Below are 15,355 nucleotides of genomic sequence, written 5' to 3' on the forward strand. Positions count from 1 at the left end.
GCACAAAGGGCCGTGTGTCTGCTCCGTGCGCAGGTAGATCACCGTTCTCAGGTAACATGAAACTGTGTCACGTGACCAATGGCGTTTTGAAGAGTAGGCTATTTGAAAAAAACTGTTTTACATATTATAGCAGCGGGAGGTGGCAGAGCAGCTGAGGATACAGAGTCAAGTGCGCGAAGATCTCTTCCAGACTTTTGTGTTTCTTCTGTCTTTAACATTTTGGGAGATGTTGCTGTTCCATTTGTGCGTTTTGCGTTTTTTTTAGTTGAAGGTGAAGCGGAAGCGACATGGTTCGACCCACTGGACGTTTCCCCTTTTGGCTCGATCACCGGCGCCCAAGGGCTAAAAGGTGAGTGCACCTGTCGCGTTGTTATAGAATCACTTTAAAATCCACTTAAATCTGTATGTTTGAAAATAAATAGTTAGATTAACGATTGGATAATGTTATAAATGAACATAATACAGGTTTATATTCTACTATTATCGATTCAGAGTTAACATCTTTGCTGTGGAGTCTACTTAAATCTGTATGTTTAAAAGAAATAGTTAGATTAACGATTGGATAATGTTATAAATGAACATAATACAGGTTTATATTCTACTATTATCGATTCAGAGTTAACATCTTTGCTGTGGAGTCTACTTAAATCTGTATGTTTAAAAGAAATAGTTAGATTAACGATTGGATAATGTTATAAATGAACATAATACAGGTTTATATTCTACTGTTACAGATTCAGAGTTAACATCTTTGCTGTGGAGTCTACTTAAATCTGTATGTTTAAAAGAAATAGTTAGATTAACGATTGGATAATGTTATAAATGAACATAATACAGGTTTATATTCTACTATTACAGATTCAGTCTTAACACGTTTGCTGTGGAGACTATGCAAAGTTTCAATGGGGGTGGCCGTGGTTGCTTTGGTGATTCAACGTCAGGCTGTCTTATTCAGCCTGACTCACAGTAAAAGTCCTGTCCTGCACTAATATGTCTTTGTGGCTGTCTTTTTTTTCTCTCAGATGTTTCACAAAATAGCCGCAAACAGCCTTCAAGTTGCCCCTTGGATTTGAGATGAGTCCGAGCTGATGCCCCCCCCCCCCCCTGCCTCCCTCGCCCAGTGCCTTTCTGCCCCTCCTCGTGCCTCTGTGGTGGCAGGTAGAGATGGCGGCGTGTCCGGAGACTCTGTCCACACCGAGACTTGTGGTCGGGAGTGTCATGCTGCTGCTGCTCAACAGTAATGCGGTGTGGGGTGAGTCAAGCGAGAAGCGCAGTGTCCAGGTTCGGGCCCCCGGTGTGTCTGACCACGGGCCACACACTCGCACGCACCACTGGACGCGCTGATGAGAAATAAAACGATTACGCGGCATTCCTGGAAGAAGAAAAGAAAAAAAAAGAGACAGATACTGGGAACAGTGCGGGCTGCTCTGTGGAAGTTGATCACAAATTACGTTTATAATAGCACACAATAGCCCTTCCTCTCTTTCATGTCCGTCGCTCCCATAGTTGTTATCGGGTTGTACTTTTGCCCTTGGATACTCTACTGCGGCGCAAGTAAATCATTCACTTCAAACTCCTCGCAATGTGGTTTGAGTTTAATCAATAGCTCCCAAAATTTAGAAAGCCGAAGCCAAACAGAATGTATTTGTTTTGTCCGTTTAGTTCCTTCAGGGGAAGAAAGCGAACTATTTGTATTTGAGATAAGTGAGTTCCTGAGTCAGCGCTCTTTAGTACACTGTTGGCTACTTTGTTGTTTTGTGATGTGGGTCACATTTATCACATGGTTGCTCAAGTGAGTTTGTAGCGAGTTATAATCATTGTCGGGCACTTGACACAGTAAAGGGAGCTGTAAAAGACATTTTAGTTTTTACATTTGAGTTTGGAACCATTCTTGTCAAGGCAGCACTGTTTTTTATCTCATAATAACAAAAATACTACAGATGAATCACATTTTTATTCGAGTTCAGGTGTACTTTTTTCCTTTGCGCCATCATGTTCCGTAATAAGTCTCACAATATTTATTTGGTCCTTGTTCCATGATTGTTTTTTACAACTAAACCTAACTTAGATTTAAATGTACTTCAGACCGAACACGTTAACACTGCAATTATGACAAAATGAATATGTTAAAGCTTCATTATTTGAGTCTTATTACCTTGTTATAACAGTGATACTATTGTTGTTTTTGTTTTCAGGCAATTACTCCTTAACCGCACCTGTATTTCGCTCAAATGAGACTAATAACGTGAGTACATCCATCGCTTTTTCGTCTACGTTTGATACCTCGTACTGTAACGTCCCGCTGCTCTTTCAGGGGCTCAACATAGCAGCCATTGTTGCGCCGACAGTGACCCTGGGAATTCTGGCCATCGTGCTGGGCGTTGTGGGATGGCTGCTCTGTGTGGTGAAGAAGAAGAGGCAGACCGAAGGCACTTACAGGCCCAGCGCAGAGGAACAGACCGGAGCCAAAAGTGTGGTGGCTCCGGACGCACTGAAGCTTCCCAAAGAGGAGAGACTCATTTGACATTTCATGGGACAATCTTTAAAGGACATTAAGGACATTAAGCTACTCCTGAAGCTTATAGCAAAAAAGAAGATGCCCGTTTGAGCCAACTGAAGAGGAGGTATTTATGTTCCATCTCATTTCAAGGTCCGAATGACTATTTCGTGTGTGTACTAAACACAGCTGGACATACAAGCAACAAGCAGAAGGATTTGAATGAAAACTTCCAATGGTACGAATTAACTCATCTCAGTATTTTGTTAGCTAGATGTGATTTGCTTTTTTCTCTTTGTTTACCACCTGTTTTCCAGCTCTGAATATGACTTGCTGTATAATTACCTCACGTTCTTGAATAATTTACTACTGAGTCTAATGCATCTTATGATGTCAAATGTTGATTGTAGATAAGGATTTCATCTAGAATGAGGCCACACTGAATAATTGAAGACAAGCAATTGTTTACACTTCAAGTATTGTTCCCAAACATTTCTATTTGATACTATTATTATCCAGATTAGCGTTGCAGTGCCTATGCATTATCTAATCAAGCAAAAATGTATGTCTATGTTCAATTTATTTATGCTTTATTTTAAATAAACAAGGAATATCACTGCAAAAAAATATCTTCAAACTATTAAGTGTTTTAAAAAAAAAGGACCATATGTAGGTTTCATGAGTCTTGAACCTGATGATATCATGATCTCAGATTGTGGGCGAGGGCCCGTGTAACACTATGTCACGACATCACGTTTTACGATTATTGTGAGAAAAAACATCACAATTTAACTATTTTTTTAACGATACGTTTCGATTCTCATCCAATTCGTAGAATCTCGTCATTCTCGATCTCACAATCAAGACTGGAAACTCAGATATTTATCCTACTCTGGGTAGGCCCTGATGATGGGACCTCCTGATGAAAAGGTGTTATTTGTTTCACCAGAAATGACCCCTTCTGTTTTCTATCAAATTAGCCTCTTTGTTTGCTATCAGTCCTTTAATGGGCTATAAGCCTCCTATTGTCCTTGGCTCACTCTCTTACCTCCCTGTGTAACTAATTAGCATCCAAATTCCCTGGGCGTCTACCTCTACCAATAACACCGTTTCAGGAGGTCCCGCCCGGTGGGCAGGGCCTACCCAGAGTAGGATTAATATCTAAGTTTCCGGTCTTGATTCGCAGATTGAGAATGACTCTTGATGAGACTCGAAACGTATGGTTTAAATTAAAAAAAAAAAGAGTCCAGATAACTACAACTGAATCTTTTTCTACAATGGAACACTCCTGGACGAATGGGGGATTACACCAGCATAACAATTTAACGATTGTTCATGATGATTGATTATTGACTAAACAACAGTGAAATCTTTCATTTTCTTTAATTCCCGTCTAATATGTTACTGTTCCTCCAGTTTGTGACCGGCTTTACAAAAAAGAACTTTCTGAAAGAAACTAAAGTTAAATATGACAATAACAGCCAGATTATTTACATTTACGTATATTCTTTGAACAATACATTGAAATAAAAATACTTAATTTAGCTTCTAAAATTGTCACGATTACTGTATTTTCCAGACTATAAATCGCACCGGAGTACAAGTTGCATCTTTGGGGGGTAATGTATTTAATAAAATCCAGGACCAAGAACAGATTAGAGAACATGGTGAATAGGTGTACGTATGCTAACATAAGACCTTCAGCTACATGACGCACAGACAGAACTGTGGTAAGTGTCTGGTATGTTAACGTAACGTCTTATTAACAGTTATTCAGATAACTATAGCATAAAGAACACGTTTACCAAAGCATCAGTATCACCCCAAATCACTTAATCCATTGAATTCTTCTTCCCTGTGTCACTTCTAATCAACTCCCCAAACTCCAGAGGAAGTGCAGATTCTTCTTCTGCGTCGCTTAGAGCCAGAGCGCCCTCTTGCAATTGTCAGTGTGAAAATAATCAACATGTGACATTCGGTTGCCAGTGTGAAAATAACAAATAATATCACATATAAATCGCTCTGGAGTATAAGTTGCACCCCGGCCAAAACTATGAAAAAAGGTAATTACAATTATCAATTAACCTAATAATCTTAACATCCCTATATGGGACATTTACTCCAAAATAGAAATTCACAAGCATTGGACCATATATCAATATTTGTTTTGGATTCTCTCCACAAACCTGTCATATCGATCTTTAAAGTCCTTTGAACTGGCAACAATCACGTCTTTAGAGCTGAACGATGGCGCCACTTTCTGAGGCGATTGTGAACAAATGATTTGACTTTAGATTGTTTATACTGACAGAAAAGATCTTGAACTTTGTGCCAGTTTTTGTTTCATGTGTAATTGCACAGATATGAATCATAAACCAGGTCAACAAATCTGTAATCTGACAGCAAATCCCAGTATAGAATTCTTAACTGAGCTCAATTTTAAAATACAGCGATTCTAGACTGTATTAAAGCACGTATGAGGTTTCTTATCGCTATATATGAGTGTAAATACATTTGATTTTCATTATTTCCTCATTTAAAACTGTATATGGCAGTACATAAAACACATAAATACAAAGGCCTTCAAATCAGATTTAATGTTTCTCCAATAACACGGCTTCACAGTTAAAATCGCTTGCGTTCTTGTTCGTCAAGGCAATGACAGGGGAAAGGAAATCAATGATCAGTGTAATCACAACACACAAAACCAGATAACACCAACGTCTAACACTAGAGCAAACGTGATCTAGATGCTTTCCTCAGTGTGCGATGGACCGTTCCGTTTCATGATGGCGGGGAGTGAAGGTGTAGAGCGAGACGGGCCTAATCAGATTTGGCAGCGAGGCTCGGATGATAAATTTAGGCGACCTCTTCTTCCCCTTCCTCCTCAAACTCGCCCTCCTCGGCGGTGGCGTCCTGGTACTGCTGGTACTCGGACACCAGGTCGTTCATGTTACTCTCCGCCTCGGTGAACTCCATCTCGTCCATGCCTTCGCCCGTGTACCAGTGGAGGAAAGCCTTACGACGGAACATGGCGGTGAACTGCTCGGAGATGCGCTTGAACAGCTCCTGGATGGCCGTGCTGTTGCCGATGAACGTCGCCGCCATTTTGAGACCGCGCGGGGGGATGTCGCACACGGCCGTCTTCACGTTGTTGGGGATCCACTCCACGAAGTAGCTGCTGTTCTTGTTCTGCACGTTCAGCATCTGCTCGTCCACCTCTTTCATGGACATGCGTCCGCGGAAAACGGCGGCCACGGTCAGGTAGCGGCCGTGGCGCGGGTCGCAGGCCGCCATCATGTTCTTGGCGTCGAACATCTGCTGCGTGAGCTCCGGCACGGACAGGGCGCGGTACTGCTGGCTCCCTCTGCTGGTGAGCGGGGCGAATCCGGGCATGAAGAAGTGCAGGCGCGGGAAAGGCACCATGTTGACGGCGAGCTTGCGGAGGTCGGCGTTCAGTTGCCCGGGGAAGCGCAGGCAGGTGGTGACGCCGCTCATCGTGGCCGACACCAGGTGGTTGAGATCGCCGTAGGTGGGCGTGGTGAGTTTGAGCGTGCGGAAGCAAATGTCGTACAGAGCTTCATTGTCAATGCAGTAGGTTTCGTCTGTGTTTTCGACCAGCTGGTGCACGGAGAGAGTGGCGTTGTACGGCTCCACCACGGTGTCGGACACTTTGGGGGAAGGCACGACGCTGAAGGTGTTCATGATGCGGTCGGGGTACTCCTCGCGGATCTTGCTGATGAGGAGAGTGCCCATGCCCGACCCGGTGCCCCCGCCCAGAGAGTGGGTGAGCTGGAAGCCCTGCAGGCAGTCGCAGCTCTCCGCCTCCTTCCTCACAACATCCAGGACAGAGTCGACAAGCTCGGCGCCCTCAGTGTAATGCCCCTTGGCCCAGTTGTTGCCAGCTCCGCTCTGACCTGGTTCACAAGCATGAGACAAAAGAGTTTTATTTGTAAGGAAAGTATAATTTACTTTAGGGCTGCACAATATATAAGTATCGATATTGCAATATTGGCTAACGCATTGCAATAACAAACAACAAACAACAAACTAAATATATCACAGTAATACCAAGACATTTTGTGTTTTTTAAATGAAAAAATTGAAAAAGCCAAATTTGTATTCATGATTTTCCTTATTCAGTCTAAACTAGCCTTTATTTAGTCTCGGTTTTGTCTGTGTTAAGTTTGTTTTTTGACAGAGCTTGACTAATAACAGGAGAAAAAGACATGGCAATATCTAGATTTTTAATTCAATTACCTCAAAAAAAGTCTTTCAGTATTGATTACCTGAACATAAACAATACAGACCTTGAACGACTTTAACATATAAAACTATATATATTAGACATGAGTGAATCTCGATCTTGATGGAAATGTATTTACTTGTCCAGTCCTATAGGGTCGTATACCTACAGCCCCATTACTGTTATACAACCACACTACTTTTTATTTGAATATTTTGTCCTTGTGTATTTGTCCAATCTATCAAGGGAGAAGTGAACTGTAAACTATATTTGAGTCTAATCTAATTCTGAATCTTTGAATTCCAACACTTACCAAAGACAAAGTTGTCAGGTCTGAAGATCTGTCCAAAGGGACCAGACCTGACAGAGTCCATGGTCCCGGGCTCCAGATCCACCAGGATGGCTCGGGGCACATACTTCCCACCTGAGATCAAAACAGCAGTAAAGTCAAAATCCTGTGCACTCAATCAAAAGGGTCGGGGGGGTGAGACGGTCCAGGGCCCTTTACCTGACGCCTCGTTGTAGTAGACGCTGATCCTGTCGAGCTGCAGATCGCTGTCGCCGTGGTAAGTCCCGGTGGGATCGATGCCATGCTCATCACTGATCACCTCCCAGAACTGAAAAAGAGCAAAAAGGTGTGTTCCCATGCACGTTGTTACCGTGGTACCCAAAAGACCCGACATCTAGCACAATCTCAGCATCCTACTTTTATCCCGGCAACGCTATTAATACCTCGGCTGAACGTAAAACAGTCTTATTAGCCTGAAACACATCTCAGGAGTATTCGAGCGGAGAGTCTGAAAGGTGAACGAGTGCATCCTGTAAAGATAGAAGCGTTTGAGATGAAAATCAATGAGTTCATATCGTGCTTTTATTTTGCATCTGTTGCGTAATGATGTAAACAAAACAAAAAATCGTGGAGCAAAATGGGTGTGTAAGTTGTCTTTAGTGGAAATAGGTCACACAATGTGCTGGCTGTGGGGGAGGGGAAAGAAATACCACAGCCTCGGCCACAATAAGGCTTTTCATTCATCATTTCGAAAGCGACACGCGCGCGCTGCCCTATTTTTTATCAACAATAGTCAATAAATATGAACGTTTACACGACTAGATGACGATGGTGCGCGTTTTTTTGCTTGTTACGTAACTATAGGCAAATTAATTGGACGTGCGCTCTACAAGTACGCCCGTTTGTACAATCTTACGTTTGCGTTAAATGGAGCGTTTATGCAAATATTTCCTCCATATTTGGGCCCTTTTTTTAAATAGAAAACGAAACAAAAACTTGGTGACGATTGCACGACTCCCCCACGGACGCCACCGCACAACCACAACCCCTTAGAAGAAAACGCGCACAAACAAACAAACAAACAAACCAACAAACAAACAAACAAATACGCGAAATACCTTGGCTCCGATCTGGTTGCCGCACTGGCCGGCTTGCAAATGCACAATCTCACGCATTTTTGGGGACGCAGAGGAGGGCAGAGAGGCTCGTGCGGCTGCGGATGGGGGATGAGAGTCACTGGAAGATGATGATGATGATGATGATGATGATGATGATGATGATGATGGCGTGGACAGATGGGACCGGGGTTTGTGGTTGCGCCGCCTCTCGCTCCGTTTGCTTGGCTGACGTCATCCCCATGGCAACCGTAGAATGGAGGAGAGAGGGAGAGAGAGAGGGGAGAGGAGGATGTCCAAGGTACTCTATGTAGTTACAGTGTAGTTTCCACACCCTTAAGAGGCACAGCAGCAAAACACTAAAGCGGAAGTGTCTTAGAGCTACAAGGGGCAATGTTTCGTAGTAAAACATAAAACATATGTTGAATCCATAGGTTAAAATACTAATGAAGAAAGGCTTTTAAAATTTGAGCCACATTTCTGGACTAATTAGAACCATTAGTCATTGTCATTGACATTCATTGTCATTGGATTAAAATCACAAACAAGGAACTTGCTTTGGCAGTAGGAGCAACATAAAACAATGAATAATGATAGTAATATGTAAACTATGATAAATTAAGGTTTAAAATATAAAAATACGGTATTAAAAAAATGTCTCTGATAATGTATGATGTGCATAAAAACCTATATTGATATGAAATGTTTTTGAAATGTATTGATTGTTTGAAGTGCAGGATAGTGACGAAATAAATATCTCCTTTTTTTCTTTTTCCTGATAGTATCCTGATTGACATTCAGACTGTATCAGGTCAATCCACCAAAGATGTCTTTAAACATATTTACTCATATACATACATATTTAATTATCAGACAAACGTGAAATAAAATGAATCACAAAAATGCAGAACCATATATCACCTTATACCTAAGTTTATTTCCTTTTTTTCTCACTATGAACTACATACTTGATAATCACACTAAATAATTCACAATATTATCTAGAATTCAATATATTGCCCGCCATTCCCTGATAATTGCCCATGTTAAAGTATAATTTATTTTGCAGTCTATTATAACATCTCGCATACCAAAGCAAAATGTGAATTGTTGTTCTGTAACACGATGCATTCAAGAAACATCTACTTTTTCTTTCTAAGAGCGTTATTCTTATTTAGTATAAGAGGTTTTTTATAAGAGTTTTTTTTTTTATGAGAGGTTTTATTTCGAAGTCATCTGTTTTTTTATTATTACACTTCTGTGCCTAATCTGTGTCGCAACATTGGTTATCTTATCTTATCTTATTAGCTTGAATCAATATGGTAAACAAAGAGTAATTCAATACCTACACTTTTATTACTATTCGGTCATTGTGCGTTTCAGATTTGTTAGATTACATTCGGAGCGGCCTGATAAGTAGGCCACCTCCCGTCAGTATTCTAGACTTCTGACTAATCTATATTTATCCTCTACACACCCTCTTTTTAGCAGCTGTTTTTTCAAGCAGCTGTGATTTTGAGCCATTTCTGTTCTCTAAATTTGTATCTGACCAATAAAGATGACTAAGCAAGCACAATATGTACATCTTTTCTTTTTTTAAATCAGTCTAATAGATGTAATAAAACAGATCATCAAAGTTTAATTCGGTGAGTCATAAACCTGCCTGTCAGTTGAGTAACTGTCACAAACTTGTTTTGCTGGTTTGGAGGAACAACAACAGTGAATCGTGCTGAAATTGACCACAACGACCTTCACTGAGCAGAAATCGTGCCTCTATTTTTAAAGCCCGTTTCGGATTACAAAATGCACTTTTAGTTTAGGCCGTATCAGTGTGAGCGGTGCATCCACGTCGCCGTCCGGACTGATCGCATTCCAAACATGCCCCGAGTGTACAACAGGTTTAAAGTTATCTAGCGACTGGCCAATGAGCTTTTATTTCCTGTTTCCCAGTCTGGGCTCATGTGCGGTGTGTCACAGTTGTGCATGCGTTGCTCCCACAGAGGACATGCCCAGAGCACTTCATGGCACAAACAATAGGGCAGCCGTGAGGAAACGACTTGATGAATGAGCGATAAGATTTGAGTGGCTTTACAATTGTTTGGGATCATGTCACTCCCAGAAGAGGACCTCACTTGTCCCGTGTGCTGTGACATCTTCACTGACCCGGTGCTGTTGTCGTGCAGCCACAGCTTCTGCAGGATCTGCCTCAAACGCTGCTGGGAGACGGGAATGCGAGAATGCCCCATATGCCGCAAGAAGGTATCTAAAACTTGCCCTCCGTCCAACCTGGCGCTAAAGAACGTCTGCGAAGCGGTGGTTGAGGCGAAGAGGAAATCTATCGCGGTGGAAGATCTGAACAGTTGCTGTCTGCACGGGGAGAAGTTGAAGCTGTTTTGCCTGGTGGACAAGCAGCCCATTTGTGTTGTGTGCCAGTCTTCCAAACTTCACAAAACCCACGATTGCTCGCCCATAGAAGAAGCAGTGCTAGATTGCAAGGTAGGTAATAAATAACAAGTGCACTGTAAAAACTTAACCGCTCTGTGTAAGGTAGCACCTAATAGTAGAATGCTGCTCCACCAGTCTCTACCACACCTCTTTGCAAGTATTGTTAAAAGGTGCATCATTGTTTTTAGGACTACTCTATAATGCTATCATGTTTCTCTGGCAGGATGAACTTTCCATATCCCTCAAAAGCCTACAAGACAAATTAGAAGAGTTCAAGCGGATTCACAGGACGTCAGCAGACCTGTTTGCATACATCAAGGTAACAAATGATTGGATCAACTCTACCCATGACACAGTTTACTTCAATCATGGATTTGTAATTGTAGAGTCAGTCGGAAGATGCCCAGAAAGTGATCAAAAGTCAATTTGAAGAGCTGCATCAAATCCTAAAACAGGAGGAATGTGCAAGATTAGCGGCGGTTAAAAAAGAGGAACAAGAAAAAATTGCGAGAATGAAGGACAAAATTAAAGAGCTGTCAGCTGAAGTGCTCTGCCTCACAGAAACAATAGCCCTGATACAGCAGGAGCTGAAAGAAGAGGATATGCTGTTGCTCAGGGTAAGTGGGCCTAGGCGTCGTTCGTTTGTTTTCAGTGTTTTGTGCACAATATCTCTCATCTGCATTACATTTCTTGTGTTTTTCAGAATTTTAAAGACACTCACGACAGGTAAACACTGGCCATTTTTATTTGACATTTTGTGTTCAAAACTGTGCTGTTTGGTACCTTAATATATTTAAAGTAACAGTAACAATGTGCAACCTTCTGAGGGTGGTACATCACTTGCAAGATTCCATGGAAGTAGGAAGTTAAAACCATATGAACATTCTTCATGGAGGTAGACAGGTTTTAGGCCATAATGTGGAATATTATAGCCAAGAAGTCTACAGCATGAAGTCTAAAAATTTTAAAAGAATAAAGTCTAAAGACTAAAGTCTGGCTTGGATACCAACCACCATAAAACATAAAAGAATAATAATAATAATAAGAAGAATAAGAAGAATATCATAGCCAAAGACACAAGAAGAAAAAGTCAGGTTGGAGCTATATACAGTTTTATTTTTTTAAATACGTTTTTTAAAGTTATGTTCCAGGGCAAGTATTACCAAGTAAAACATTTTTAACACTTAAAAAAACCCTCAATATTAATTATGTCTATGTCTATTAATAAAAGAAAGAGAGAAAACTACTATGTTTTACAGAAAAGTATTGTCTCTACTGTTTTTGTGTAATAATAGGAATAGAAAAAAAGCTGTACATCTTGAGTAAATGTACCATACAATATACTTCTGCGATAACTAATGGCTTGTATTTTATTTAAGAAGAGGTGTTTTTTGTTGTTTTACCTCTAATCAAACATTCTCTTTTGTGGCATCAGGAGTAAAAGTATACCCCTGGGTTCGGACATGATGGGCGCCCTCGTGGACGTCACCAAGCACCTGAGCAACCTCAAATACAGAGTGTGGGAGAAAATGCTGGACCACATCGACTACAGTGAGCAGCAGCCTTGACTTTGACTCTCTTTGTCCCGCGCACTCAAACATCTCATTCTTTTGGCGTGTCTGACTTCCTGTGTTTTTTCTGTGTTATTTCTTTTTCTTTTCAGCCCCGGTGACATTGGACCCAAACACTGCCCACCCTTGCCTCATCCTGTCCGACGACCTCACTTCCCTGCATTACTCCCGCCAGGCCCTCTCCTGCCCGGACAACCCCGAGCGCTTCCACATGAGCGCCGAGGTGGTGGGCATGTCCTCGCTGGGGTCAGGGAGTCACCATTGGACCGTGGAGACAGAATCCAACCGGGACTGGCTTTTGGGGGTGGCGTCTCTGTCCGTGCCGAGGAACTGCGAGGTGTCTGCGCGTCCTGAGAATGGATTCTGGACGTTGTGCTTCAGGGACGGGGAGTTTCTGGCCATGGCCTCGCCCCCGGTCTCCCTGACACTGGACAAACTTCCCAAGCAAATCAAAGTGGAACTAGACTACAATAAGGGGACGGTGTCGTTTTCTGACGCTGTGGGCGACACGCTCATATACGCGTTCGCGCACACGTTCACAGAGGCGTTGTTTCCATACTTTTACACTCAAAGCAGTCACCCTTTGAGGATAATGCCACAGAAGGTTCTAGTCACAATGTTACGCCACTGACCAATCTGTTGACTTTGACGCAATGATAGCGTGCTTGATCTAATGCCTTGAGGAGGTGGAATGGGCAGTTAGGCAGCTTCAGGTTTATTTTGTGAATATAGTGGCCGATAAACACTAATAAAGAGTTTATGAACAAAATAATGAATCAGTATAATTGCAAATCTGTAATTATTTTGTCCTTTGACTATTTTTGTATGTATATCAAATTCCTTTATTTTTCTATATGAGATGCGTTGGTTTTATGCACTGAACTGGTCATAGCATGTAAGGATATATCAGGGTCTTAAGCTGTACTATTAATGAATTGTAATATTAAAGTACATAACTGTGTCTGTTTTTCTATTGTTTAAAAAGACAAGTCAGCCTTAGCTCGAAGGGAAAAGACTGGACAGTAGGGTTATTTGTTGACCTATTAGAAAATCAGAAACAATTCATCCACAAACATGTGAGATTAAATTAGGTACCACTTTATAAAAACTACACTTTAATTAGATTGAACAAAGCATGAACAAACATTTTTTATTCAGATAAATCATTATTGATACACTAAGGTTCAGAATGAACTAAGTCTTAATTTGTGCTTAAAAAGTGCAGTTATTGTAGAGTTAAATTGTATTGTTTTGTGTGCACATGGTGGCGCCAAAGTACAAGAAACAATATGTACTACTGTGTCATTGCACTGACCTCAGCCTGTGCCTTGAGTTCTAACTAGAATATTAATATTAGAATACTACATTCTTCAGTATACACAATGTAAAAGCCCTCCTCCATAAAAAACGAGACAAATGCAAATTTATGGATATTATTAAGCATCTTTAATGAAGTGTGTAGTGGTGTGGATCAGTGCTGCAGTTATTATAGCTAATGTTTCATTCACAGGGTAAAATTGTACTCGTTTGTAGACTACCTTTACTTAAAAATGATAATAAGTAGAAGAACAATTTAGTGGTCCAAAAAAATACTCAAGTTAAAATAATTGGAAAAGCAACTTGACGTTTATGTAATAATTGGAAGGTCAATACATTAAATAATGCACAAAATATGGTATTTTCAAATGCTAGAGCCCAAAAAATGTGAGCAAAAAAAGTATAATTTCTGAAGGAGCAGTGCCAGAAACATAAATGTTGAACTTGAATATACTTGACTAAATGTAATTGAGCGCTAATCACCTCTGCAACATTGTACCACTAGATGGAGTCACGAGTCACCACTGTATCTTGTTAATCCTGCAGTAAAACATGACACAAACACCAAGATGCACAGCCCGAATTTACAATGTGTACGTAAACATTCATACTGGACACACACATTATAGTTTACGGCGCAGTTCTATGCTGGATTTCCTTCTTTCTTTGGCGCTTCGTTGCTTTTCCTCTCACAACAGGGGAAGAACCTCTTTACACAGTTGTCAGGTAGAAACGGCACTTTGTCCAGGCGTGACAAGTAAACCAGGGGCTGTATTGTGCTGCTAATGTTGAGAAAAGCGAATCCCACAGGCTGCACATAGCAACGGAAAACATCTGGAGTGTAGTGATCTTCGAACGGGAACAGTGCCACCGGCGGAAGGTAGTTACAAATGATAATGCATAAGATGGAGAGGACTATTTTAAAAGCTCTTTTCTTCATTGGATGCATGTCGTCTTTACCTGCGCCGCGTGATTTCTTCAAGGCCCGGAGGATGCACACGTTGCACATTGTCATCCAGGTAAATGTGGCTAATATTTCCCCCGTGAATACCTTTTCGAAGTTAGGCAAGCCGCCAACCGTCTTAGCGGCTGAGTATGCAAACGTTAACAAAAAGACGATTACGGTGAGGATAACCCTGTACTTCACCGGTTTCAGTTGACCAAATAAAACGGGAAAGACAACTGCCATAAAGCGATCGAGGCAAATGCAAGACAGAAAAAGTGGCCCGCTTGTGTCCTTCACACCGTAAGCAAACTTGATAGAGGACCATACTTCTTTGTTATGCCAGTGGTAGAAGTTGAGGAAGCTTATCGGGGGGACTATGCCAAAATAGGCGTCCATAAAAGCCAGAGAGCCCAGGAAGACGTCAGACGTGGATGGCTCTTTGCGGTTTTGGATGAGAACACAGATGACCAAGATGTTTGCGGGGATTCCTATGATGACGTTGAAAACTTGGAGGGTGAGATCGAACAGGATGCCCTCCACTTGGTGCTCGCAGCCCTCAAAGACGTTGAAGACGACGTTGGGCGCAGAGGTGGCGTTCACAGGTGCGGAAGACATATTTGGAGCCATAGTTGTTTCTGCAGACAAAGAAAAGCACACGGGTTAAACTTCACAATTGAAAAGGTCACTGTAAAGAGAACTATCACTAATCATCTTCTTCACAAGCTGTCCTCAAAGTAAGAGAATAGAATGAAACAAATAACACTTTTTATTCAAAAGGGCCACATTTTTTCATCATAAAACTTTCAATCGCCGGTAATTTTCAAGGCCGAAACAAGTAGCACAAATGAATATAGTCAGTGGTGTTTTATAACGTGAATGAACAAATTCAAGGTTGCGACATTTTACAGTTCTTTTTTCTAACTTCTTGT

General features: G+C 41.5%; 4 protein-coding genes and 1 long non-coding RNA gene across 5 annotated transcripts in view; 2 read left to right on the top strand and 3 right to left on the bottom strand.

Moving 5' to 3' along the window:
• The window catches only part of LOC140358394 (uncharacterized), a 181,962-nt gene that overhangs the window by 48,732 nt on the left and 117,875 nt on the right, over positions 1-15,355 (bottom strand). The window lies entirely within an intron of this gene.
• On the top strand, positions 1,117-3,075 carry crb3a (crumbs homolog 3a). Its single transcript, XM_072443186.1, has 3 exons — positions 1,117-1,252; positions 2,196-2,245; positions 2,315-3,075. The coding sequence occupies exons 1-3, from the start codon at positions 1,165-1,167 to the stop codon at positions 2,522-2,524; spliced, it is 348 nt and encodes a 115-aa protein (XP_072299287.1). The 5' UTR covers positions 1,117-1,164; the 3' UTR covers positions 2,525-3,075.
• On the bottom strand, positions 5,076-8,323 carry tubb4bl (tubulin, beta 4B class IVb-like). The gene is made up of 4 exons (XM_072443188.1): positions 8,151-8,323; positions 7,252-7,360; positions 7,057-7,167; positions 5,076-6,414 (listed from the first exon to the last, which is right to left on the bottom strand). The coding sequence occupies exons 1-4, from the start codon at positions 8,205-8,207 to the stop codon at positions 5,357-5,359; spliced, it is 1,335 nt and encodes a 444-aa protein (XP_072299289.1). The 5' UTR covers positions 8,208-8,323; the 3' UTR covers positions 5,076-5,356.
• LOC140358378 (zinc-binding protein A33) lies at positions 10,110-12,887 on the top strand. Its single transcript, XM_072443187.1, has 6 exons — positions 10,110-10,643; positions 10,816-10,911; positions 10,979-11,209; positions 11,296-11,318; positions 12,028-12,143; positions 12,256-12,887. Exons 1-6 carry the CDS (start codon positions 10,254-10,256, stop codon positions 12,792-12,794), a joined length of 1,395 nt encoding a protein of 464 aa, XP_072299288.1. The 5' UTR covers positions 10,110-10,253; the 3' UTR covers positions 12,795-12,887.
• LOC140357784 (psychosine receptor) lies at positions 14,124-15,053 on the bottom strand. Its single transcript, XM_072442300.1, has one exon. The coding sequence runs from the start codon at positions 15,051-15,053 to the stop codon at positions 14,124-14,126; it is 930 nt and encodes a 309-aa protein (XP_072298401.1).

This window comes from Eucyclogobius newberryi, unplaced genomic scaffold (genome assembly GCF_026437365.1).
Source record: "Eucyclogobius newberryi isolate DKJ021-1_F unplaced genomic scaffold, fEucNew1.0.hap1 SCAF_13, whole genome shotgun sequence".
NCBI lineage: Eukaryota > Metazoa > Chordata > Actinopteri > Gobiiformes > Gobiidae > Eucyclogobius > Eucyclogobius newberryi.

Excerpts from the sequence above, each read along its gene's own strand:
- crb3a (XM_072443186.1), top strand. The coding sequence starts at position 1,165 with ATGGCGGCGTGTCCGGAGACTCTGTCCACACCGAGACTTGTGGTCGGG. Across the intron at positions 1,253-2,195 it reads CAACAGTAATGCGGTGTGGG|GCAATTACTCCTTAACCGCA; the intron begins GTGAGTCAAGCG and ends TTTTGTTTTCAG. Across the intron at positions 2,246-2,314 it reads GCTCAAATGAGACTAATAAC|GGGCTCAACATAGCAGCCAT; the intron begins GTGAGTACATCC and ends CTGCTCTTTCAG.
- tubb4bl (XM_072443188.1), bottom strand. The coding sequence starts at position 8,207 with ATGCGTGAGATTGTGCATTTGCAAGCCGGCCAGTGCGGCAACCAGATC. Across the intron at positions 7,361-8,150 it reads GCAACCAGATCGGAGCCAAG|TTCTGGGAGGTGATCAGTGA; the intron begins GTATTTCGCGTA and ends GCTCTTTTTCAG. Across the intron at positions 6,415-7,056 it reads ACCTGACAACTTTGTCTTTG|GTCAGAGCGGAGCTGGCAAC; the intron begins GTAAGTGTTGGA and ends CTTGTGAACCAG.
- LOC140358378 (XM_072443187.1), top strand. The coding sequence starts at position 10,254 with ATGTCACTCCCAGAAGAGGACCTCACTTGTCCCGTGTGCTGTGACATC. Across the intron at positions 10,644-10,815 it reads AAGCAGTGCTAGATTGCAAG|GATGAACTTTCCATATCCCT; the intron begins GTAGGTAATAAA and ends TTTCTCTGGCAG. Across the intron at positions 11,319-12,027 it reads TTTAAAGACACTCACGACAG|GAGTAAAAGTATACCCCTGG; the intron begins GTAAACACTGGC and ends TTGTGGCATCAG.
- LOC140357784 (XM_072442300.1), bottom strand. The coding sequence starts at position 15,053 with ATGGCTCCAAATATGTCTTCCGCACCTGTGAACGCCACCTCTGCGCCC.